At 33.2% G+C, this 27,729-nt stretch overlaps 1 protein-coding gene across 1 annotated transcript in view; it reads left to right on the top strand.

Moving 5' to 3' along the window:
- CSMD3 (CUB and Sushi multiple domains 3) overlaps positions 1-27,729 on the top strand; it is a 668,812-nt gene that overhangs the window by 404,142 nt on the left and 236,941 nt on the right. Inside the window, 4 exon segments of the mRNA XM_068672527.1 lie at positions 8,556-8,725; positions 18,568-18,724; positions 23,306-23,497; positions 27,116-27,242. Coding sequence (XP_068528628.1) covers positions 8,556-8,725; positions 18,568-18,724; positions 23,306-23,497; positions 27,116-27,242 — 646 coding nt within the window.

Raw genomic sequence — 27,729 nt, 5'->3', positions numbered from 1 at the left:
GAGAAAAATTCTAATCTCTATTTAGTCCTGAGAAAGCAACGTTTTCAACAATAGTGTAGGGATACATTTTCAGCTTGTGATACAGAAAGTGAATATACAATTCAGGTACATTTGTAGGGTTGTAACATCTCTGAATTGATTCTAGTGCATTTAGACTTGATTCAGATGACTGCCCAGTGGTCCTTAAAATTTTGAATGTCACAGTTAGCTTTTAAGAAGCCAGTTTAAATTTCCTTGTGACTACATTACAGACAAGAAAAAATGAACAATTGCTGCTTAAAAGAAAAAAAAAATAGATAAAATTAAACTTTTTTGATGAACAATAATGAAGATTGAAGATCTGTCAGAGTACAGTCCTTCCTTATATGCTTTCTATTTATGCTTTAATTTAATAATAATCACCAAACAGTGTTTAGATTCAACACACACTGTACTCTCTTGGAATTACCTATATTTCTATTGAAATGTAAAAAGTCTTCTTATGCCAGTATTTCTTCTGTCTTTTTTTCTTCGTGTGGTCTTTCTACCCTGCTGATAAACTGAATTCCACCACAACCACTCTTTCACTCCTCCTCCTTCAGGGAAGGAGGGGAGAAAATATAATGGAAAAGAGCTCAAGGGTTGAGATACGGACGGGGAAATCGTTCACCAATTACCATCACAGGCAAAACAGACCTAATGTAGGGAGATTAATATAATTTATTGGCTATTACTAGCAGACAAGGACAGTGAGAAACTAAAAAGCAAACTGAAAACACCTTCCTCCTTTATCCACCCTCTTCTGTGTCCTCCCCCAAAGAAGCACATGGTAACGGGGAATGGGGGTTGTGGACAGTCCCTAATGATTTGTCTCTGCTGCTCCTTCACAGTCACTCTTTGCCCCCTCGGGATGCCGTCTTTCCCAAACTAATCCTGCATGGGCTTCCCACAGGCAGCAGCTCTTCAAGAACTGCTCCAACATGGGTCCGTAACACAGGGACTGTCCATCAAGAGCAAACTGCTCCAACATGGATCCCCAATGGGCAGCAGCTTTTGCCAGATCACCTGCTCCTGTGGGTGTGGCCTGGAGTCTATTCCTGCGGGGGTCTCTCCACGGGCTGTAGTGTGGAGAACTGCTCTGCTGTGGGACCCATGGGCTGCAGGGGCACAGCCTGCTCCACCAGGGGCCTCTCCACAGGCCGCAGGGGAACTTCTGCTGTATGCCTGGAGCACCTCCTGCCCTCCTGCTGCACTGATCATGGAGTCTGCAGGGCTGTTCCTTCCTACATTTTCTTACTCCTCTCTCCCAGTAGTTATTTCCCTTTCTTAAATTTGCTCTCACAGACGCATGACAAACTTCACTCATTGGCTCAGCTCTGACCAGCAGCAGGTCCATTTGGAGCCAGCTAGAGCTGGTTCTTGTATGACATTGGGCAGCTTCTGGGCATTTCTCACAGAGGCCACATCTGCAGTCCCCCCTACCATGTAAACCCAGTACGCTCAGGCCTCCTTTCTTGGCTTTTTTTTTTCTTCCCTCCCTTATAAGGCTGCCTAGTTGCTAAATAACATTAATTTTCACCATAGCAGTCATGTGACAATTTATAATCCATAGTTAGTCCAATATCTTTTCTTTGTAAAGAAAATAATCTAGTCAGCTTTCCAGCTGTGTAGAACTTTTTCCAACACTGGCTTTCTCAAGGCCATGATTTATTTATTTATTTATTTATTTATTTATTTATTTATTTATTTATTTATATTATTTTTATTTTCTCCCAACATTAGCTGGAAGATGCTGACTTTAAAATAGTTTTCTTTTGCTTAGCTGATACACCTAGTTACTTTTCTCCATATAACATTTTATGTCCTTTTTTTTTTTTTTTTTTTCAGTATGTCATAAACTGCAAAGGTCAGAGTCTCTGATGTTTAGGTCATACACATTTCCAAGAAACTGTATCTCTTACAAATATGTAAAGAAGACAAACAAGCTTGTAAAATCCGCAGGCAAACCCGTTCATTTGTATCATGTGTTCAGTTTTGGGCCCCTAACTACAAGAAAGACACTGAGGCCCTGGAACATGTCCAGAGAAGGGCTAGAAAGCCCTTCTAGCCCTTCAGAGATTGGCTACAAAGCCTATGGAACAGAAGTCCTATGAGAAGTGGCTGAGGGAACTGGGTTTGTTTAGTCTTGAGAAGAGGAGGCTCAGGGGAGACCTTATTGCTCTCTACAACTACCTGAAAGGAAGTTGTGGGGAGCTGGGGGTTGGCCTCTTCTCTCAGATAATTAGTGATAGGGCTAGAGGGAATGCCCTCAAGTTGTGCCAGTGAAGGTTTAGGTTGGAAATTAGGAGACATTTCTTCTCAGTAAGAGTAGTCAGGCATTGGAACGGGTTGCCCAGGGACGTGGTGGCATCACTGTCCCTGGGGGTGTTCAAGGAAAGGTTGGACCTGGAGCTTAGGGACATGGTTTAGTGGGTAACATTGGTAGAAGGGTGATACTTGGATCAGATGATCTTGGAGGTCTTCTCCAGCCTTGGTGATTCTATGATTCTATGTATATGGCATGAGTGAATGTGGTTTTCAGGGAATACCTGGGGAGTGAAAAAGGTTATATTCTAAGTGAGAAAAAATAAATTCAGTGTTGAACTGATGCACAGTTAGGTAACTAATGAAGTGAAGGTTCTACAATTGGTATGTATGCAGTAATTGCAAAGTCCCTTAGCAGGAGACCCATTAGCTACACTCTGCTCTTCTTATACCATATTGCCAACAGTGTTTTATCCATTACTGTGTATATATAAAACTTAAGGCATAATGTTGCTTTTGATGTTTTCGAATTGAAAAGGCCTCTGTTTGTTAGTTTTAATTGAGTTAGTTATGGTTGTGTTGTGTTGTTGTATTAAGATACGGAATGTTTTGGAGGCAGGGATGATGCTCAGTTTAAGATTTGTAATATTACTAGTAAATGCATCTTTGATTCCTTTTGAAACAAATTAATCCTAATCTGTCTTTTGTCAGTCAGAAGTCAATTTATTCCTTTAAATATTTCTCATGTCATTTTTCATGAATATCTCATGTTTCTGTTATTTTCCTCAGGGATAGAAGTCCTGAACAATGTAAAATCCAGCCATTGAAGGCTCACCAACTGTAATATAATGGCATCATAATATGATAAGCATTTATTATGTTTCTTACGTAGCCCAATGTTTTGCAAAATGTTTTAATTGCTCCTATTTACCGAGTTAAAAAAAATCAACAGTTTCAACAGTTCTCGAGTCTGTTTTTTTGGTGCTTTTCATGGTTATCATTATTTTAAGCCAAATTGTGCACATTGGTTGTTAAAATTCTCCTGATAAAGAACATATATTTGTTAATATATTTTATCTTTCTAATACTAACGAAGAAGCTCATTGGTCGTGTTATTCTCTGTCCTCTTATTGTTGGTTGTGATATAGAAGCGTATTTTGTAAAATATGTGGGACTCCTCCACATCATTGTCAACTGGAACTATTAATTATGGAAAATAATAATGTAAATATTGTTTCCACAAATTAACTCTTTCTTATTTGGCCATTTTAGTGGAAAAAAATATCCTGTTGTGATATTACGTGCATATAATGAATAGTATTTACCTGACTATTCTGTCTTTTCATCAGAATATTCTAAAGACATTGCTTTGACGTTTAGTGGCCACCAACTAGAGTGAATATCATAATTCTCCACTCTATTTTTTTTTCTTGCTTTTGCAATTATTTTTGTTATCAAGAGCAAGATCCATCTTAACTTTAGGGACTTTTTGTCAGGGAGTGCAGTGATAGGACAAGGAGTAATGGTTTTAAACTAAAAGAAGGTAGGTTTATATTGGGAAGAAATTCTTTACTCAGAGGGTGGTGAGGAACAGGCACAGGTTGCCCAGAAAGGTTTTGGATGCCCCATCCTTGGAGGTTTTAAAGGCCAGGTTGGATGGGGCTTTGAGCAACCTGGTCTAGTGGGAGGTGTCCCTGCCTGGGAAAGGGGGCTTGGAATTAGATAATATTTAAGGTCCCTTACAGCTCAAACCATCCTATGATTCTATGATGCAGTATAGTTTTGAGCTAACTGTCCGAATTCCTGTTTAAAGACCATGAAGCATAGCGTGCAAGATACCTACTTCATAAGGAAAAGAATTTTGACTTTAATTCTATTGGAAGTCATGATGAACTCTCTAATCTAATCTCAGTTGAAGGAAACTGAGATGTTCAGATCAGCTCAAATATAGATGCATATACTGCATTTTATCAGAAAATGCAAGTATTCATTTCTAGAACTACAAAAGGGAATACAATCTTTTGCAACAATGTAAAATAAAAGTAGAAAACACTATTGTTCCTGCTGATTAAAGAAGACAATGTTATTTTCATTTTCTTCAACATAAGGTTCCCTGAAAATAATGCTGCTTAACTTTGTCAGGATACCAAAACCACCTGAAAAACTCTTGATGACATCATAACTCACGTTATTCAAGGAAAGAATGCTTCAGTCAAAATTTAACCCTTTCAAGATTGTGTTGTTACCATCTGTTTTGTTGTCTTGTTTTGACAAGACTACTGTCTTGCTTACATCTGCCATCAGTTGAAGAGGTACAAATTCCAGAGATTTTTTATAAAAAAGTTATTCATTTACCTCTGAATTTAGACATGTTTGCTGTAGTAGCTTTTGATTTGCAGTCTACTATCACTAAGATAAAATCCTTTTGAGAATGCTGCACTTACTGCCCTATCATGCTTTTGCAATTTATTTAGTCTCCTAACAGATATAACATCTTTTCAAAATACAGAACTGTTATTTGGAGGTTTTATCCTCTGATTTCAAGGGAATGTCTTGAAGAAAACAATGGCCAAATTTCAGTCTGTAGATTATATTATATTTTAGATTATTAGATTATATTTTGGTATTTGATAATTTATGGTAAGCATTTCATCAACTGAATTTGAGAAGTCTTGCAAAATTCCCCAGAATGAGCATATTTAAAAAAATAAAGAAAAAAAAAAGTCATCATTGAAGAATTATTTTCAAATGGTTACATTACCAGAACAGATGCATTTAATTCCTCAATTGTAATAACAATGGTATTTTATACAATTACAGAATTTATATGCATTAATAACTGGTAGTTTAAACTCATCTGTTCTATTACGAAAATGTGCAATGATGTACATACATTCATAAGAAAAAAATTAACAGTTCTTTCCTGTAATACATAATCGCTCATTATATCAGTATTTTTAATTACTTGTATTTTACCTTTTGTTGTTGTTTTGTTTTGTTTTTATTTTCCTTTCTAATACTGAACTGATTTGGTATTTCTTGTATAGTTCAGAAACAGTGATTTATTTCCATCTTAATATTCATCCTTATGCTTTACATAAGTCTAAATTAAAGTCTTTTGGAAAAAATAAATATTGGAGTATTTTCTCATTTATTTTTATTTTTATTTTTATTTTACCTACAAGTAAACTATGTAGGGCAGTTGCTAAATTTATTTCATCTGAGATATGCAAATTTTTTTTTAACTTTTGTCTTTAAAACAACTTGACCTTCATCTCTTTTGAGTATTGCTGAAGAATACTACTACAGTGAAACATTAAGTCAATGTAGAAATGTTTCGCAATAGATACAGCTCTAAGTATATTTTAAAGAATGGTCATAGTCTTCCTGTTCCCATGTGAGTTTGCCTTTACTTCTGAAAAAAAAAGTAAAAAAAAAAAAAGTTTTCTGAAAACATCCTTTTTCCTTTTCTGTCTTCTACTTTTCCTTCTTTTTCCTTCTGCCCAGAGAGGTCAGGGAGTCTCCTCTGGAAATATTCAAAACTCGTTTGGATGCCATTCTGCACCATGCACTCTAGGTGATCCTGCCCAGCAGGGGAGTTGGGTCTTCAGAGCTCCTTTCCAACCTTGGCCATTCTGTGATTCTGTGATTACACATTTTCCCTACATTTATCACAGTTTGTCTCTTCTGTCTCTTTTTCTGACATTCTCTCTGTGGCACCTAAGATTATTTTCCAAACTCTTTAAACAAACTACATTTGTTTAATTTTTGTATTCATTTTAAGCTTAAGATTTCACTTAATATTTTTTCCCTAATCCTTTCTTTACTCAGCCCTTAACTACATGTGGAGGCATTATGGTCTGTGTTGCTTTATGCTATAGTATTAACATCAAAGAATAGAACATAGCCATAGCTTACTTGAAGTTGCATATAGTTTTGAATACAACGACTGTTCAGCTTTACAAGTCAAAGTGGAAACAGGCAGATAGAAGCAACTATGGTATAGTTTGGAAAATCTTATATTAGATACATATCTTCTATTTTTGATTCTGTGCTTATTTAGAGTTATACTTTTATGTTTTAAGAAATAATTTGCACTGACAGGAGGCAAGTAGAGAAGCAAGGGAATAACTGGTTTTGTAAGAATACATCTCAGAAGTGTACAAAAGAAGGAACTGTTGTAGGCCATGGTGCATGCTTCCTGGGAAATACAATGGCTTTCTTGAATACTATGGGAGAAATTCTTTTATATTTTGGTTTTCAAAACTACTGTTACTACACTTCCTTTCTTTTCTGCTACCATGAGGATTGAGGCCATATATGACGTGTTGCAAGCATCTTAAGGTGTATTCTCCCTCTATATTAAGAAAAGTCCAATCAGATTGATAAATTTAATGATATGAGCAATTTCATTTTTTTAGCAGAAAATAATGCATGGTTCTCAAATATCAGTTAAAAATGAACAAACATTTGGTTCACTGCTGCATTCAGATTTTTGAAAAAATTGCTTTGAATTACAGTTCTGACAGAAACACAATTGTTTGATCAACTTAATAGTACAAATCTTGTGCCTTTTGACTTTTCTCTCTCTCATAAATTGGAAAGGATATACCGCAAATGGAATTACAGTCATTTCATTCCTACATGCTATAATTCAAACTGACCTATGCACCTATGCATCTTCAGAGCAGAAAATAGCCATGTATTTGACAATAAAAGGAAAGAAATGATCATGTGGGCTAGAACAATTCCCACTTGTATCTAGATTATGTGTTTTCTGAGTTTTCTAAGACAAAATGGTGACACCTGAATTATTTGAGTACTTGTTACATAATCCTATTGAAGTATACACAGTCATCAAGAATTTCTTCTGTGTTTGATATATCTGTATGCAAGTTGTTTCTTCTAGCTGAATACTGAAGAACAACTAATTAATGGTCATTTAATATACAAGTTTAATATACAAAATGTATATTTCAATATACTGGATATCACTCTCATGATCCTAATTGCTAATAAAAATAAGAGATCTTAAAATAGATATCATAGATTATTTAAGTATCTTCAACCCATTAAAAGTATCACATAGTTTTACATAATACATTTTCCTGTTCTGTGAAGTTATAAACTAATGATTTCCCCAAGTTAAAACAACTGGAGATGCATTCTTATATTATTGGCTAAAATAAATGACTGCAATAATGAAGTAATGCAGAAAACAAATCCAGAAAAGTCAATGCTACGGTTAAATTTAAAATGAATCTAAATCTATTCAAAAGAGAGGAACTGCTTTTGTCCTTGCAGTATATAAACTATTTATTTATAAAGACTAAATATAAAGGGAAGGAACAAATTGTAGTAGTTTGTCAGTCATAATTTAATACACCTAGTACTTCAATGCTCAAAATAATTTAATTGAAATTATGCAAGTACTACAAAATCTTATAGTAAATGAAAGTTAGCTATTAATGCCTAATGTGGATTTCTCAGAACTTTTCATGTTTGTGTTTTCTGTGATAAAATAAATCACCAAAGTCCTCAACTAAAGTTTTCATTTTTGGAATTATTATGGTATTACTTCAAAACACCTTTCAATTTTAATTTTTGATTCTTATGCATATTTCATACTTTTTTCTTTACTTTTTTTGTTTGTTTGTTTGTTTCTGTGAGATACCATTTTTTCTACTTATTAATGAGTTTTGGTTTAGCTGGTAAATTTAGAATAACTCTTTTTCTACTCTATGCAGTGAATGATGTTAATGTTAGTAAATTGATATTAGAGATTTTTTTATCTGTATCTGAGTATGTGCATATCTGCATGTATGTATATATATATATACCCGTGTGTGTATAAATAAATATATGCACATATAAACTTCTGGAATACTGGAAGACATTTATATGTCTTTATGAATTTCTATATTGGAGAAATAAGCTTTAATAAATACAAAATATATTTCTTCCAAAACAAAATTCAGGAAGGATCCTTTAAAACATTAGCATTATGGAATGTGCCAGTAACATGATTATAACTATCCATATTACTAACACATATTTATTAAAGTACTATAAGATGTTAGAAATGTAGTCTTGTATTCTTCAATCACCATGAACATATGTTAACAGCTAGATTTATGACATTAATAAGCATTACTAATGTGAACTAGGTTACATTAACCTAGTTCATTAACCCTTATCACCATTATTTATAATATTTATTTATTTATTTGTTTATTATTAAAATATACCTTAACATTTCCTTTTACTTTCAGCTGAATGTGGAGCCTCCACGACAAATAATGAAGGAATCTTACTGTCCCCCAATTATCCTCTTAACTATGAAAACAACCATGAATGTATTTATAGCATTCAAGTACAAGCAGGAAAAGGAATCAACATTTCTGCCAGAACATTTCATTTAGCCCAAGGAGATGTTCTTAAGGTAGGTAGAATTCATGTAGCTTTTTGTTGTTGTTTCTAAGCTTTTAGTGCCTCAAACCATTTAATTTTATCTGTCTGTACAGTATCAGGTAAGGTTATATTACGTACTTATAAAATACTTGTCTAAACCATTTCTATCTCTAAAGATTTAAAAATGAGAAACCTCAGATGTTTCCATAACATATTCTTTAAAACATGCATTTTTCAGACCATGCGTATTTTAAAAAGGAAATAGAAACTGTAAACCTAGTATTGCCTTAACTTATATTTGTATTCTATTCTTAGTATTAAACATTCATCTTTGAACGGTTACATTTTTTTGTAAATTCTGCTTTTCTTCCTTGGTATCTTCATTAGTTATTCTGTGATATAATCATAATATTTTTTTTTCCCTAGCTGTTTACACACAGAAATTTAATTTAATACAATGTCACATACTGCAGTACATGAGGTTTACACTTCAAATGACTCTGATCTTCTTTGGTATGTAGCATCTCCTGCAAAATGACAATCACTAGCAATTTTATGTGAAGGCAGTTTATATTTTGTTTGTCTGTTTTGTTTTTGAACAAAGAAGAAACAACCAAAGGGGAAAAAAAGGATATTAGAACTTTCCAATTTTTTATAGACTTACTGTCCTTCATAAATTCAGTAACATTAATTTTGTTTTGTACATAGATGTTATTACTGTATTTGTCAAGTACATATTTCCAAATTCATATATTGCTTAACCAACTGTATATTTAAAGTTGATGATGATCAAGGTGTCTTATAGCACATGCAATCTAAATGCAGTAAGAAGGGATGAACTAATTGTCTATTTTTTCAGAACACTCAATTTAATTAAATATGCCTACCAGAAAGCCAAGGAGTAAGAGTACCATGCCAATCATGTTTGATTAATAAAAACTGTTTTTCTGCCAGATTCTTCTATTTAATTATCAAAATATAAAGGGCTATGGTAAGATTTATCTCTAAGAATCGGAGCTGGGATTTATTAACTTCGGTCATCTGAGAGTTAGGTTAGAATTTCTGTCATACGTTGCCAGACATAAGCACTTCAAAAATAAGTTAATTATGGCTGAGGCATAAGCACACCTAAGCAACCTAATGAAACCTAATGAAAATGAAATCAGCAGCAAGAAAAAGCTATATAAAAATTAAATATGCTTTTAAATAAAAATAAGTATTTTGTATTGAAACAAAACAAAGGCAAAAAAAAGTAAAGCAAATATTAATAGAATTAATAATAATGTATTAATTTTAGTTTATTTAATTAGTTATATTAGTTATTATTAATTATATTAGTTATTAAAATGCTCAAGTATATTTAGTTTAGTTTAGTTTTATTGCTTGCATCATAACTGAGGAGATGTATTTCAGTGTTTCAATTGATAAAGGAAAAAAAAATAATTTGAAATTCTTAGTATTTGTTAGCATATAAATAACATGGCAAAAAAAGCTTTTTTTTGTTTGTTTTTGTTTAGTTAACAGTAAAACATCCAAATCATGTATGCTGATATGTAATTTTTCAGTCTCAGATTTTTCCAGTGAAGCAGAAAAATTAGTGAAGTTACAGAAAGTTCTTTAAGTTACCCAACGTTAGCATAAGACTTGAAGTCCACTCTTACATTTGAACTGGAATCCTTCTGTCCAGAAATTACTATTCTAGTATCTCTGTTCACATTTTTATCCTTGTCCATTGAAAGTTTATGGATACATTTTCCTCAAGACTTTTTCGCATATAAATACAAACTTTCAAGCAGATCAAAGATTTTTTCTTCTTTTTTTATTTCTTTATCTTCATTAACCATTTAATGCACATTCAGTCTTTATAATATCTATTCACTTAAGTTTTCTCAAGTGCTGTTCCAACCATATGCACTACTGATTTTTAACTAGAAAACATTAACTTATAGGTTTATAAAATAATTTTCATTTTAATATTGCTACTCCATTAATGAGAACTTAAGAGAGGTATCAACTTAATCATAAAAGAGGTGATGCCATTATATTCTGATGTAAATGGCTGAAATATTTGCTGTGTTTTGTGGCTGTGGCTGTTACATGAACGTAGTATCTTTGAAAGATGAAAGTAATTAGAGTATTTTGTATTTCAGGTCAGCAGCCTTGAATTATAATGAGCCAAACTTCCTCCTAATCTATTTAAAAATAAATAAATAAATAAATAAAAATGCAAGAAATACTCTTTATTATAATTATCTTTTTTTTTTTTTTTTTTCCGTCTGTGTGACATTGTAGGAAGAGGCCCTCCACCCCTGGGAAAGAATATCTGTTGAACCCTTTCTTGCCTAATCTCTCACATGAAGCTTTTACAAATTGCCTTAATCCCATCAGACTCTTTTTCCAGATGCCTGTTTCAGGAAGTACAAAACATCAGTTACACATTACAGAACATTTTTCATGGTACCAGTTCTGAATTTTTCTTTTGATCTTTATTATCCTATGAATTACTGCTCAAATCCAGGTTCTGAAAAAGAATCACCGTAAGATTTGGTGTACGTTTGACTTGGGAATATGACTAGTATTTTCTGTTAATATGTTCAAGATCAGGAACGCAGGCTTGATTATATACATACATGTATGTGCTTTTATTCTCTTAGACTGATACACATAAATCTCAGTAAAACATCTTTAAGGACGTTTGCAAGAAGTTTCTTTTATTTTTATGGAGCTGGTATCTACAATGAAAAAAAAAAAGAGAAAATACTTCCTAATTTGCCTATTTTTCTGCCTGTGAAGAATACACTGTTCACTACAGCAGTAGGGCATTAGGGTTTTATTGTAACCTTAGTTTTACGTGAATGAGTAACAGTGAAGAAATACTGTACACCTATTTAAGATTTGTATCACTACTTTGTAAACGTATATGAATATGAATGCCTGGGCCAAACCCTAAGAAATCTTTGAGGCGAGTCAAGAATAGTAAGAAGTAAGGTAAAGAATGATGTGATGCAAGTAATTCACCATTTGGAAGATATTTAACAATGATATTTAACATCAGGACAGGGCTTTCATTTCCTGAAGGAAATGAATGCTTCAAAAATAAAGCAATCCAATAATATTTCCCAATTCAATGCCAGTCTTCTAGCTAAAAACTGGTGAAGAAATGGATAATGCGTTAATCTCCGTTCTTCAGACTTAATACGCAAAGATACTATTTCTATGAGCTAATATTTTAGATTACTAGAGCCAGGCAGATAGATTACATTTGAAGTCTGAATTAATTGAATATTCTCCAAAATTTTTGGTACTCTTGTTTAAGCAAGTCACAGGGTCAGTTGGTTACCATGTAAATTAACTGACTGTGAAACAAATTTATGCCTGATGAACACTATGAATGAAACAATGAAACAGTTGGACAGGGGAATACCACATTAGAGGGAAACATATTTGACACAAATAAATCACCCTTACTGTTACTCACCGGATGAAGAAGGAGGAGATATAATTTATCAATTCTGAACTGGTATAGAACAAAGGATGCAGAAGATGTTGTTTTACATTTGCTTCATTTAGTATGCAATTCTCTTATTGCTATAACAGTTCTAGCTCTCTAACTACTTTTTTTTTTTTTTTTTTTTTTTTAAGCTATGGGAAATACAAAGTTCCTTTTATTGTTGTTGTTTGTAGGGCTATCACCTGCTTTTGATACTGTCATATATTAATTTTGTATTGATGAAAGTTTCATGAAAGGATATGAAGAATTTAAGATTTGTGTAGTCACTATATGCCAACCCATTAAAAATGAATATCAGAAACTGTAAAACAATTGTTTTCTTCTTTGTAATTTTTATAATTCAGTTTGTGCACTAAAATATTTCCATAATTTCCTGCCTGTGTGGAAGGCAGGAAAAAGAATACTTGTTTTCTAAACTATGAGTATCTGCTTTTCTTCCTGCATTTAGCTCAATTCGCTGGTTTTGCCATTAAGCTCTGTAGTCTGTTAGGTGTAAGCAAATTCTTCAGATTTGTACAGAAAGGAACAGAATTGGCATTATCCTATTTGTCTGAATAGTTTATTGTTGTAGGTGAACACTTTATTTGTGTTGAAATGAGTTCAAAGTAGAAAGTATTATTTTATGTCCAAGATGTGCAAATATGATTTTCTAATTTATCAGGGGAAAGACAACTCATTAAAATTGAATTCTTAACACAGATATGATTGTTTTCTTTATTTTCAGTAGATTTCAACATAAATTAAATATATATATGTGTGTGTGTGGTACTGATTAATGAGGAGAGTAGTTTTCTGTTAATGTTTTAAAAAATAAATGAATCACAAAAGTGCAGGCAGGTTCCATAAATGAACCTGAAGAAAAGAACACTAAGTATGAATCACAGAATCACAGAATTGTAGAGGTTGGAAGGGACCTTGAGAGACCATCAGGTCTAACCCACCTGCCAGCGCAGGTTCCCTAGAGCAAGTTGCCCAGGTAGGTTGTCCAGACAGGTCTTGAATATCTCCAGAGAAGGAAGAGGACTGAAATGGAAAAAATTATTATTATTATTATTATTATTATTATTATTATTATTATTATTATTATTATTATTATTATTATTATTATTATTATTATTATTATTATTATATTGGTGGTGGTGTTTATTGTTGTCGCTTTGTGGTAGATATATTGACCAAGAATGTCTTATAGTAAAGGTGTTTTTTGTTTGTTTGTTTTTTAAGAATTGTAAATAGATAAAAAAATTGGCTTTGAGAAATTCTGAGAAATTCTGAGAAATTCTGAGAAATTCTGAAATTCTCATTTTGAAGACTATAGTTATGTGCAATATTGAAAAAGGAAAAACTTGTCCATTTTGAAGATAAATCACATACGTTTCATTCAAAGTTTCTGAAGACTGTTCAAAATTTGGGTGATTCCACCCACTCATCCCCTTTTTGAAACAAAATCAGCACACGCTGATTCTGGGGTTTCATTTTTGCCAGAAATGGAAAATCATCTTGTGTCTAAGAAATAAGATCTTACAGAGTGAGGCAGAAATATCTAGTGTCAAGAATCAACATTTTAGATGTTGAAAAATGATTAAACATTTTCGATGAAAAATGTTTCACAGTAAGTCTAGAGTTTTGTCTAACTGGGTGTTACATCTATTGGGAAAAAGAAGCAGTCCACAGTTGAAAATGAAGAACACTATATAAAAATCATAATGAAAGCATAATAATAATAATAATAATTATAATGCTACAATGCGCTTGTTTTTGAACATAATTTTGTTCTTCTGAAAATTTGTATAACAGCAAGTCATTACATTTCATAGATAGCAGATGACATGCAGGAGCAAGAGAAATGTTAAGCACACACACAGACCTCTGCAGTGAATGACAGCTCTCACTGTCCTTGGTCATGTGATGTGCTTTTGCTTGGCTAAATGTAGAGTGGGAGCTGATGTGCCAGATGGGATTGTACCTAAGAGGAAAAAAATAACTTCGAGAATTATTTTTGATACTGCAATGAAACAGTCTGTCTTTTAACTTTTTTCAAAACACTGTGCAGCAACAGGCAAGGAACAGTGTCAGTAAACCACACAGAGGAACTGGCATTGTTATTTATATATTTATTTTAATTTCCCCTGTGTTTGGCTCAGCACTCTTATTTTGTGTGCCTGCACAATTTGTATAATTCAGTTTTACTGCATTTGTTTGCTCTTTAGCCTGTGGGATAGCTTGGAAATGTGTGCAGCATTCAGTTTTTGAAGGATTTTAAGGAAAGACTTTAAAGGGAGGTAATGTTTGTGGATTTTTGCTAATTTGTTTCTTAAGCATTTCCACATGTGCTATCATAATCCTTTTAGCAATATCATACTGAAAACATGAGTATGAAATAGACAACAAATGCAGAAGAGGAAAAAGTCCAAACATATGGGCCCTATTCTGTCTTTTTATTAGTGCTTCTATTTGCATGTGATATAAATGATATATTTGACAAGGTGTTGACAGCCTCAGCTATGAGCTGCTGATTTTATGTTGTTTCTTCTCTTTATAAATGCACAGATCTTCATATCCATATGCCTTTTATGTTTCAATGGCAAGCCTCAAAAAAGTTGATTAAAATGCACTAAATTCACTCTATACTATTCCCTTGGTAAAATTTTACAGAGGATGGTCAAACAAGTTGGTAGAGAAAAAAAAAAAAAAAAAAAAAAAGCACATTATTTTTCATTTTAAATGTATTTATAATGGAGTCCCTGGAAAGCATAACAAAATGTCCTCCTTCCCCCTCCCTCCAAATAAACTGTACATCTCTCAGTTCAAATTACATTTATATAGACATCGTTCCCTGCTAGCATCCTCCTCTGTAATATTTCAGAGTAGCATTACGATATTAGGAATAATAATGCATTTTTTCTGTGCTTTTGCTCATCTGTATGAATTAATCATTTAACAAATGAGGCCTTTAAATACCTGATAAATTTGGACCTCTGTTTTCTGAAAGGCTTGTTATTGGGTTATGCATACATTATACAGTCATGGATCAATTATCTTTGCATTAGTGGTACAGGATGACATTAGAAAATACAAACAATGAACTCATATTTCATAAAGATTATCCTGGGCCATACATTACCCAAGTGATGTAAACCCCAAAGTGCTGGTAAGGCTGATGAAAATGAGTATTCCTATATTAAAAATAAGATAATAATGCTATCTTAATCCCCAGATAATCAGATTTTCCTCTGGATCAAATTCTGATGCTGAATTACTAACTCATTCAAAATCTTAAGCAAAACACCCATCTATGTTAGGAAGGTTGGAAAGACAATGCTGGGTCTGCAAATCTCAGAAGAATGCAGGCTTCTCTGACTTTCTTTGCAACTTACATATGTTATTAAAAATGGTAGATTTGGAATATAATGCATAAATTATATCATTTAAATTAGATCCAGAAATCTGTATTTAGTTCAAAGTAATTAAATGAATTATAAGAAAGACAATGTGACTTAAATAAAGAATTGCACGATATGCATCCATTTATTGTACTAAGGGAGCTCCTACTGTCACAAGAAGAGGAGTATATGTTACTTTGAATATTTAAAAGTTAGCAAACAAACAAACAAACAAAAAAAAAAAGGCTAAATTTCATGTTCAAATGAATCACATCTCTCCCTCACCTATAAGTATTTCTCCTATACAAAGAATTAGAGTTTCAGAAGTGTTAGAGTACTTTAATTTTTGTTCCTTCATTGAAATGACATAGGCTTGGAGATATTTTAGAGTGAGGCAGCTAGTTAGTCCATAAAGTAGAATTACTGTTAACATTGAAGAGATTCCACTGTTCACAATAGGCAGTGTCAAAGGAAAAGGTTTAATACGGTAGTACAGCTAACAAAACTGGCAATAGATATGTGTGGGGAAACTAACGTGAAGAAAATTTGTATCAGAAGTGTCTTCTGCAAAGTTCTGGCAAGCCTTTAAGTTCATGTAACTGCACTGGTTTGCCCTCATCTTGAATAGTGTGTGCAGTTTTGGGAGCCACAATGTAAGAACGATATAAAACTATTAGATTGTGTCCAAAGGAGGACAACAAAGATGACGAAAAGTCTACAGGGCAAGATTTATGAGTAGCAGCTGAGGTCACTTGGTTTGTTCAGTTTAGAGAAGAGAATACAGTGGCGACCTCACTGCAGCCTACAGCTTCATCATCAGGGGGAACAGGGAGGCAGGTGCTGATCTCTGCTTTCTGGTGACCAGCCGTAGGACCTGAAGGAATGGCATGGAGCTGGGACAGGAGAGGTTGAGGTTGGGTATTAGGGAAAGGTGAGAGGGTGGTCGGACACTGGAACAGGCTTCCCAGAGAAATGGTAATTGCACTGAGCCTGCTGGAATTCAAGAAGCATTTAGACAACACTCTCAGGCATGTGGGGCTGATTTTTGGGTGCTCCTGTGTGGAGCCAGGAGTTAGACTCGATTATCTTTGCAGGCCCCTTCTAACTTGGAATATTATATTATTCTATGAACTTATTTTTTTTATTTTATTATTCTATGAACTTATTAATAGCTTCTTTCAGTTAATTTATTGATTCACACACATGGCCAAAAATGGATTACTGTTATGTAGTGTTTAAAAATAAAATAAATCCTGAATCCTTGGGTTTTATTAGTTAATAAGTATCTTGGAGCGATTAGGAGAAAGAGCATCAAATACAAGCTGGGTTTTCTTTAAGTCTGTCATAACGTAAATATCACTGCAGGATAGCAGTAATTCTCCTGGAATTGACCTTCTTTCAGTTTCTGAAACAGAACAAAGTCCATTTCAGAAGTAATTTTCTGTTGTTTTTTTTTTTCTTGTCCTGTTTGACTACCTTTCTCACTTTAGTTTTAAAGAATTTTTAAATTAAATTATGCAAAATATCCATATTTATGTTATTATATATTTTTAAAGTACTTTTTACTTGATAACCATTAATTGTACCTTGTTCTGCTTTAATTTCTTATTTTTTTTCTCCGTGTAAGGACATTAGCATTTAAGTGTGATATTTCTTTGGAATTTATTTGCTTGTTTCAATGAAACCTAGAAATGACGCCAAGTCATTTGGCAGTGCTTTGTAAACTGCTGTACAATTATTTATTGATTAGAGGTGGCTAAAAATGGCTTGATTTGTTTTATTTTAGCATATCATTAAATAAAAAGTCTTTCTTTTTGCTAGAGACATGAGAATTTCTGCAAAATAGAACTTAAGAGTACAAGTCCGACAGATGGGGAACAGAAATCATAGTTTATATTCACTTTGTTGTCTTACTACTATTGCTGGTGTATTTGTTTTGGTTTTATTCTGGTATAAATTCCTGTTTAAAAATGCAAGCTTTGATTACATTTCAAATTAATACAATTAGATCTTATTTAGAACTGGAGACAATTCCATGTTTATTTAGAAAAGCTTTATAACCTCCCTGTATTGCAACTTGAAATTTATTTAGAGTTCAGATTTTTTATTTGCAAGAGTTTTTCTTAATGCCCATTTTTCAAAGTTTTAGAGATTATAGAAGTCAATAAACAAATCCTACAAGATATAGTGCTTGGATTAGCAACCACTGTTAAATTATAGCTTAACTATTTTAAAGAATTACAGGAATGCAATGACCAGTCTGTCTTAGAGCAACAAACCTTGTGAGGAAATTTACTAATTATTACAAAAAGATTGTTTTATATATTTAGTAGTCTGATAGAACTTTCCATTTCAACTCTTGAAGAAAAATAAATAATAAAAGTTCTGTATTCCAATTTACATATATATTACTCTTTAAAATTACAGAAGCAGTTATTCTATTTATTTTATTCTTGTTTCTTAGTCTCCTTTTACTTTCTAGTTATATTTAAACCTCTCTCTTTACACAGGGAAAAAAAATGTTTATTTTATTAGTCAAAACTGGGGAGATGTTAGCTTTTCTGTTGTGCCACCTCAGTGACTTGAGGCATACACAGCTACGCAAAACAGTTGTTTGCTGATAGTCTGTGACCAGTACTACAGTATTGGCAGCGTAAGAGAAAACACAGATGTTCAAAAACATTGAGCTGATATGGCAACTCTGCCCACTTCTATTTTTAAGAAAAAAACAAACAAACAAACAAACAAAAAACAACTGTCATATTTCAAATTGTGCATTTGAAAAATAATCACAATTAAATCAACTTAATTGAACAGAGGCAAACAGCATATCTGAAGAGTGCTCTGGACTGACTAGCAATATATCTATCCCTTGGCAGAGCTATCCTCCCACTTAATTGAAATGTACTAAGTTATTTTGGAAATCAAATATATGCATTTATTGTTTTAGTAACTGTAAATGTCGTATTTGTTTTACAGATCTATGATGGCAAAGACAACACTGCTCACCTGCTGGGTGCATATACTGGCGCATCATTAAGGGGACTGACACTAAGTAGTACTTCAAATCATTTATGGTTGGAATTTAACTCAGATGTAGAGGCCACTGATGAAGGTTTTCAACTTGTGTATACCAGTAAGTATTTGAGAAAACAATAGTAATAGATAAAAATGCAGTCCAAAGTCAAACAATAAAATCAACAGCAAATCACTCTTCACTCATCAAAATAAAGTACTTTTATAATTTTGTTTCAAAAGCTCCTGTAAACAACATACTAAAATCTTGCTTTAAGGATATCACAGAATCATAGAATCATAGAATGGTTTGTGTTGAAAGAGACCTTAAAAATCATCTAATTCCAGCCCTCTGCCATGGACAGGGGGGACACATAGACCAGGTTGCTCAAAGACCCATCCAACCTGGCCTTGGACATTTCCAGGGATGGGGCATCCACAGCTTCTCTTGGCAACCTGTTCCAGTGCCTCACCACCCTCTGGGTAAAGAATTTTTTCCTAATATGTAATCTAAATCTATCCTCTTTCAGTTTAAAAATGTTACCGTACCTCCTCCACTCCTTGACAAAGAGTCTCTCTCCTGCTTTCCTGTAGGCCCCCTTAAGGTACTGGAAGACTGCTAAGGTGTCCACAGAGCCTTCTCGTCTGCAGGCTTAAAAACCCTGACTACCCCAGTTACAAGAGGGGTGCTCCAGACCCTTAATCATCTTTGTAGCCCTCCTCTGGACTCTTTGTAATATGTCTAAGCCATTCACGTGCTGGGGGCCCCGGAGCTGGGGTTGGGTCTTAAGAGAGCAAGGCAGAGTGGGAGAATCACCTCCCTTAACCTCCTGTCCCTGCTTCTTTTGTTGCAGCCTAGGATATGGTTGCCATTCTGGGCTGCAAGCACACACTGTTGGCTCATGTTGAGCTTCTCATCCACCAACATCCCCAGCTTCTTCTCCTCAGAGCTGCTCTTAATCCATTCTCTGCCCAGCCTGTATATGTACTTGGGATTGCCCCAGACCAGGTGCAAGACTTCACATTTGGCATGTTGAACGTCATGAGGTTTGTACAGGCCCACGTCTCAAGCCTGTCCAGGTCCCTCTGGATGGCACTGCTTCCCTCTACTGTGTCAACCATAGTGCACAGCTTGGTGTTATCAGCAAACTTGCTGAGGGTTCACTCGACCTCACTGTCCACGTCATCGACAAAGATGTTAGAGTGCTTTGTCTAGTATGATACTTAAAATCTCTGTGTTTTTCTGGAGAGCTATTTTGAATTTTTTTTCGGTCTTGGACATGATAAGGAAACAATGGGATAATTTTCAAGTAAGGGTATGAGGACAGGAAAGTATTTAAGCAGATGAGTAGTTTTAAATTTGAAATCTAATGCTGTTACTTCATAAAGACTTTTTATATGTAAAATTCTATTTTTAAGTCTCACATACAATACAAACTACATTAGACTAGCAATTTCTGAGTTTGGATTATTGTTTAAAACAATCCAATTTGGAACCCAAATGATTAAGAAACTTTCCAAACAAATCTTTTTTATCTCTACATCAACTGACAAAATTAAACTATAGATATTAGAAGAGGTTAAATCTTTTCAGATCTGTGGCTTAGAGTGTATACAGGATACAGCTATATTCATCTTGTATATCACATGGCAACTTCTGAAAATGTATATAGTTACATGTGTCAATTGGCACATGGTGTACGTGACTTCTTTTATGCATAATTTTGTCATTGCTGAATTATCCTTCTATATAAAACAGATTTAGCACACAGAACAGTATTATGAGGCAATTCTGTGTCATCATCCTTCTTTTTTCCTCTGTCATTCATTTTCAACTGTTCAAAATATTTTGCTACAAAACATCTCTGTCATTCTTTTAAAACTAATTCTCATAAAACTATTATAAATCTAGCAGAGTGAAAGTAAAATATTTCAAGATACTGAAAAGGCATGTAATTATTTTTGAGGTCAAAGTTGCTTAAATATGCCATGTACTAGCCTGTGATATCATAGAACTGTACTGCATGATTAAAAATAGGTCTTCTCAGTTCTGCGTCACTATGCAAGTGTCACAATATTTCATTTTATCTTATTTATATAGGTAAATTCAACGTTATAATTAACATTTCCTGTCCTTTGAGTACTTACTAATGCATTCTTAGTGTTTTCTGTAGAATATACTTTCCTAGCCTGAATTAATAGTTTTTAGTCTGAACTGTGCTGAATCTTCTTTTGTAAATATGTACTTCATTGGGAAACTGCATGGGATACATGCTGGTTTCTTAGACATCCTAAATTAAATAGGATGAATAACTTACTTCACAAATACTACCCTTAACTGAAGAGATCAGATAGCATGGAATTAATTCTCATAGTTGCACTCCCTTCATTAATTGTAGTATTGCTCAGTATCGGTACAAAAGTATTACAGAATGGTTGACATAGGACAGAACCTAAGGAACAAAAGTGAGAAAAAACTTTTGGAGTGAGTTGTATAGGAAAGAGAGCAGTGCAAATGTAGTTCACTCATCATCTCCCACAAACAGACCAATTCCCAGCCAGTCTCTGAACAGCGACCTCTTTGGAAAGATTATAAAAATAGCTTTATTGCTCAGTATTACACTATGTGGAATGGAATTTGTCTTTGATCAGTTGGGTTCAGCTGTCCTGGCTGTACCTCTCCCAACTTCTTGCCACCCTCAGCCTACTCCCTGGTGGGGCGGAGTGAGGAACAGAGAAGATATCCATGTTTAGCAATTGCAGAAAGATTTGGTATGCTATCAACACCGGTTTGGTCGACCTAATCCACAGCACCATATGGGCTACAATGAAAAAAAGTTAGTCAATCCCATATGTACAAAGTATACTCCAACTCCTTTACACCTTTTAGGATTTATACACCCTAAAGACCCCCTGGACCTTCTCTCATCCAGGATGAAAAGTCCCAGCTATCTCAGTCTTTCCTCATCTGAGATATGCTCTAGTCCATTAATCATCTCAGGGGTCCTTCATTGGACTCTCTCCAGTAGTTCCTACACTTGGGGCACCTGAACCACCTGAACACTGCTAGTACCTATGCTTAGGCAATGGAATTACGTTTGATTTTTTGTTTTGTTTTGTTTTGTTTTGTTTCTATTTGTTGATATTGTTTTAGTTTTTTGTTTTGTTTTTGTTTTGTTTTGTTTTCTCTCATCCTTAAGAAGGAAGTGATCTGTCAAAAAGACTACTTTTGTGCTTTATCTCTAATTAGGCTGTCCATACAGGAGGACATCTCAGGGATCAAGACATTTTAACTTCTTTTCACACACTATGAATGTTGAACTGTGTTCAACATTTTCTCTTAGAAAACAGGAAATTCTAACTGGTCAATAAATATATAGTTTGGCAGTATTAAAAGGGTTCTTCACATGGGCTTCATATTAGCCTCTTCTAGAGATTCTGCAGTGTGATCTATACTGGAAACAATATCTCATCTAAGATTGATAAAAGTTCAGCTCAGAGGTTATGGAGACTCTTCAGGAGGTAAGCCATTTTCAGTGAGACATGAAATGAGCTGAAGGAACTGTGAAGATATGGCATTTGACCTACTTTTTTCCTCATATGAGCAAACAGGCGTATCCAACCCAAACCATTTTGTCTGTAAAATAAAATAATGAACCTTTTTTCAATTAACAAGTAGTAGTGATTCAGTACCTGCAGAGAGATGATGAAAGGCTACCAACTGTACCAACTGTTGGCCAGCTGGACAAATACTGTGTAAATGATTTCAATGAACAATGCACATATGAAAAGCCCTTCATTTGCTCCCATGTCAGCTACATAAAGGAATGTCAAACTGACACAAAGTGTCTTTTTTAGCTGCACTCAGTTTGAGCTGCATGATATTGTTAAAAAATATTGGTTTTTGAACAAAGAGGTCTTGAACAAAGAGGTTTTGAACTGCTTCTCAGTTAATAGCAGGAAAACTTATTTGGAGTAGAGAGTCTTTTGCCCAAATTATAGGTTATGTTTCCCCATATGTTTCCCTGTAATGTTTTACTTATTTATAATGTTTCGGTCATTCTAAGTCTTGCTCCACAGCTTTAATTCTCTGAAGTGCCCGAATATTTGGCTTGAATTCACTCTATCATCATCATCATTGTTGCCTCCTGCATTTAGTGATTAAATTTACAAACTACTGAAAGCAGGATTAGGGTAGGAAGTTATGAATACCACTATTTCTTTTGTGCCATAGGTGCTATTCTGCCACTGGTGTACACTGGTGTGCACAATAACAAATCTCCTTCAAAGGCTTGTTTATGAGCCTACAAATGTCCATTCACAAACTAGATTGTCATCAAAATAAACAGGCAGTCATTTTAACTGCCATTTTATAAATTATAATATCATTTCAGAACTGATTGATAATTATCATGAATTCCCTCCTCAGTCTTTAACTGAGCTTTTAGAAAAAAAAAGATGTTACAACAGTTTGGTTGGCAGGCTCAGCTTGAAAGTAGTAGAGTTACACTCTGAAGTATGACAGAGATGTACAGACAATTATCCTACTTAGACTATTTAGAAACAGAAAAGAAACCTTAAATATATTGCTGCCTGAATTCTAAAAATACTTGATTTCTGCTAGAAAACAGAAAATCTTATTTTTTGATCAATGTATTTATGAGTTTGATTTTTTAACTACAGTTTGTTATTCTTACTGCAGGTTTTGAGCTTTCACATTGTGAAGACCCTGGCGTGCCACAGTTTGGATATAAAATCAGTGACCAAGGTCATTTTGCTGGAAGCACTATAATTTATGGATGTAATCCAGGTTACACATTGCATGGAAGTAGCCTTCTAAAGTGTATGACTGGAGAAAGAAGGGCATGGGACTATCCTCTGCCATCGTGTATTGGTAGTATACCTTTATTTATTTATTTATTTATTTCCTTTTTTTTTTTTTTTTAATTAAACTGCTATCTGAATATAAGCAAGGAAAAAAAATACTCTTGTGTTTTGCAAAGACACGAATATACATGCACCTTGGCGGATCTATTTAACTAGACCTTACCTAATATATGTGAGTGGTGCTACCTTTTTGGGGGTTAAAAAAGGAAAGAAAAAAATAAAAAGTAATTATTAAACATGCATAATGAAATTGCTAATATGTAAATGTCTTGTTAAAGTCAGCAAATAGACAACATAAAAAGCTTAATCAGGACCATATAATTTTAATGATGGGCTATAAAATTAGTTTTCCCTAACTGTATCTAAATAACATTACAGTAGAAAAAGCTTTTCATATGTTTATATATAAATACTACAAAATAAATTAAAAGAAAAAAATGAAGATACTAAGATCATATTAGGCATATTGTATTTTTATCACTTCTGTAATTTTTCTGTGATGAATAACAACACATTATTATATACTCTATTACAATATTACAGTAACTATAAGTTTTGCGGTCACCTGCAATTCCTTCCTTGAGAAAGCAAAAATAACACAAGACTAAACTACTCTAGTATTCCTTTTTTTTTTTTTTTTCTTTCTTTTTTTCATAATTATTTAGAGGAAATGAGACATGAGTGAATAGAGGAAGCAAGGGATGACATGCACTTTGTTTTCAGTTTAAGTTTGACAGAAAACAATGTATTTTGGCATATCTTTATCAAGAGATAGAGCTCATAAAACAACATATATAAAACAACAATCAAGAACTGAAAAGTTCTCTGAAAGAAGTTATTAAAGAATAAATGCTTAAGTCCCAAATTTGAATATTTGAATATACCCAATGATAACTAATTTCTACATTATTTGGAATATTTGTAACAGTAGAATAAGGAGGAAAGCATGGCACTGGAAAGTGTAAGAAGCAGCTAGGAGGCACAGAGAGAACATACGATGGAAGTTAAAAATAAAATAAAATAAAATAAAATAAAATAAAATAAAATAAAATAAAATAAAATAAAATAAAATAAAATAAAATAAAATAAAATGTGATGGTCCAAGAAAGTTGAAAACGAAAGTTTCATCAATAAATAATATTTTCAGTTCTATTATTTAACATTAAAAATCATAGGATATATCACCTTAGTAACAGAAATAAATGAGTTCTTGCTTAATTTTAAAACAGATCAAGGTAAATCTGCCTAAAGTTATTCCTTCATGTTTTTAATGATTAATGATCTATTTGTGTACTGTGCACTATTTTCACCAACTGTGGGAGATTCAACATCCTTATCCTTCCAAGAAAATACTCAAAACATAATATATATTTTACATCTAGAAGGGCTACAGGAAGGGAATCTCTAGAGCAGCTCATGTATATAGGAAATAAACATTGTTGACTCCTTGGAAGAAGGAAGTTTGGAAGAAGGTCCAAAAATGATTAATACAAACTGTCTTGGGATTTAATTATTCAGCTGTCCCTCTCCAACATAGATGAATATAAATGAAAAGCTTGGTCAGTTTTGGATTACAAAGTGAATTGGATTCAGAATTGGTATAAACTAACAAAAAAAATCACTAAACTGAAATCTACAGGTGAGGCTGGTCCTCTGTTAAAAATGATGATATGCTGTATATCCTGATGGTCTTCATATTCTTTTTTATTTTAATACTGATTCACTGTCCAATTCAGATCACTGTCTTTTAAAAAATTAAAGAAATTAAGCAACTATCTTTTGTGCTGTCACCAGACTCTTTGTGAAAACTACATTATAATTAGTCCTAAATGTTTTGTGTAGATGAACCTGTTTAGAATGTGAACCTCTCTATAGTGTAAATTTGTTCAGTTTTAAATTAATGCTATTCTGAACACATCTATGTATTCTGATATTAACAGAAGTTACTTACCCATCCAGTTCAAAGTACCATGTGTGATGCAAAATCACAATACATGAGGCACAACTACACTTAAAAAAAATAATAAAATAAAAGTATTTCCAAGCAGTTCTAGTATTCATAAATCTTAAACATAGTAAACATTATAGTACAGAGTACTATCTACTGAATTTGCAAGAAGATATAAAGATTACTAAGTATTTCCTTTAACTTGAAATCCTTGAATCTCTAAAATTGACATTCTGAAAGAATTAAGATTCTTATTAGGATTGTCTTCACAGTGAGCAAACTGGAGAAGATGTTTTGCGTTGTTACTTCTCACTGCCATCAGTGAGGATTCTGCTTTCTGAGAAGTCAATACTGTCATGGCTGAGTCAGCAACCAGCAAAAATAGGGAGCTGTAACTTGCTGAAGAGGAGGAAATAAACCACTGGGGAGAGAGGGACCTGCTAAAGTCCCAATAAAAAACAAACCAGTAATCCTCTGTGAAAATTAGAATTTATAAATGTACCGTTGTTCGATGGTCCTGGACAAAATGTAATTATTTTTTTATTTCATTGTTTGCCAATGAACGCTTTTTTCTTTATTGTGTAATTTATTTATATCCTTACTCCACTGGAAGAATAATAGACTATTCTATCATATGAGTTGAATAAATACTATTTTTAAAAAATTGTTTTTAAAGGATTTTAGGAATTAACAGATTGGCAGAGTGTTTAAAAAGATATGAAATACCACCTGTCTTCTAAAAAAAAGTTTTTATTATTTCAGGAAAATACTTCATGATTTCAATTACATTTTATCAGGAAATTCACTGATCATAATAAATCTGTCAACTAAATATTTTAGGTGATATTAAATCAAAATAAAACTGCAGTTGAACTATCCAAAGAGATTTAATAAAAACAGTATTTTGGCTTTGGACTTCACAAGAGAGAAAGCATTAGAGGAACTTTAAAATGAAGGAAGGGGAAATAAGAAAACTTTAAAGGCCTAAGGGATTACAAAATAAAATAAAAATCTCATAGATTAGGTATCTAGGTTATTATATACTGAATTTTGCCTAGTGATTGGCTGGCTAATGCCAACTAACAGGGATCTACTTACCATCTATTATCCTCTAAGAAATATTATAGCTTCACTATGAGGACGAGTCTCAGGTAAGAAGTCTTACTTTTTTTTTTTTTTTTTTTAATTTTCTAATTTTCTAAACTGAAAGTCTGATTTCCTCTCTGAATAGCCTGCTTTAATTTTTAATTTAGTGTATTTTCTCTCTTTTTCTTTTTCTTTTTTAATTTCCTACTTATTCCTTTGCAGTTTTATTAATTTTATCTGACTGTTTTAGAGTGATGTTGTGTTCTTGTGGTTTTGTTTGTTTCTCTTTTTAAGTAACAATCTTTGTTTCTTTCATTAAACATAGTATACTTCTTAATTATTGTGTGTTCAAAATTATTAGAAAGACCATAGATATGAAAGGAAAATACAAAAATACTCAAGTAAAAACACATTTGCAGGTTTGTTTCCCAAACTACTTGAAGATCTTATATGTTGTCATACAATCTTGGGACATACAGTCAGGTGTGTTGTGTTTCAGCTGTGTTACTTATTTAGCAAGGGAGTAGATCTCATCATTGATTGCTCACATGGAAAACTATCTGTAACATTATGCAATGGTGTTTTCATCAGCTGAATGTGGAGGCCGTTTTAAAGGAGAATCATCAGGAAGAATCTTATCTCCTGGCTATCCTTTTCCCTATGATAATAATCTACGTTGCATGTGGGTGATTGAAGTAGACCCAGGAAATATTGTCAGGTATTGAAAATGAATCTTATAACAAATCTTTTTGAATTATATAATAAGCAATCTTGCATGTATAGTTGAGGAAGAAAGGGATTTAGGATTTAAGATGCAGCTCAGGAACAGTATTTTTCTCATTCTAAACTTCAATATGTAGTCTTGTGTTGTCTAATCAACCCTTAAAATTACTTGTGTTTTTTTTTTTTGTTGTTGTTGTTGTTAACATTTTCAAAGACATACAAAATATTAATTGGAAATCTGGTTTAAAAATAATAATAATAATGAGAATGCAATTATACAGTTCATAATGCTGTTTTAAGATAAAAAATATTTTCTGAAAAGTCTGTGGATGCTTATATATTATTTGAATGGCTCAAGCAATATGTATTCATTTCATGGTTCACAAAATTCAAATACTGGTTGTGAAAGAATTTAGCTTTCAAATATATTTCTGTTTTTCTCTTTTATGCATCCAATGATACAGGTATAAAAATATTGAGGA

This window comes from Anas acuta, chromosome 2 (genome assembly GCF_963932015.1).
Source record: "Anas acuta chromosome 2, bAnaAcu1.1, whole genome shotgun sequence".
Classification (NCBI taxonomy): domain Eukaryota; kingdom Metazoa; phylum Chordata; class Aves; order Anseriformes; family Anatidae; genus Anas; species Anas acuta.
Note: the sequence above shows the minus strand (reverse complement) of the source record. Positions and strands in the feature narration are given on the sequence as shown.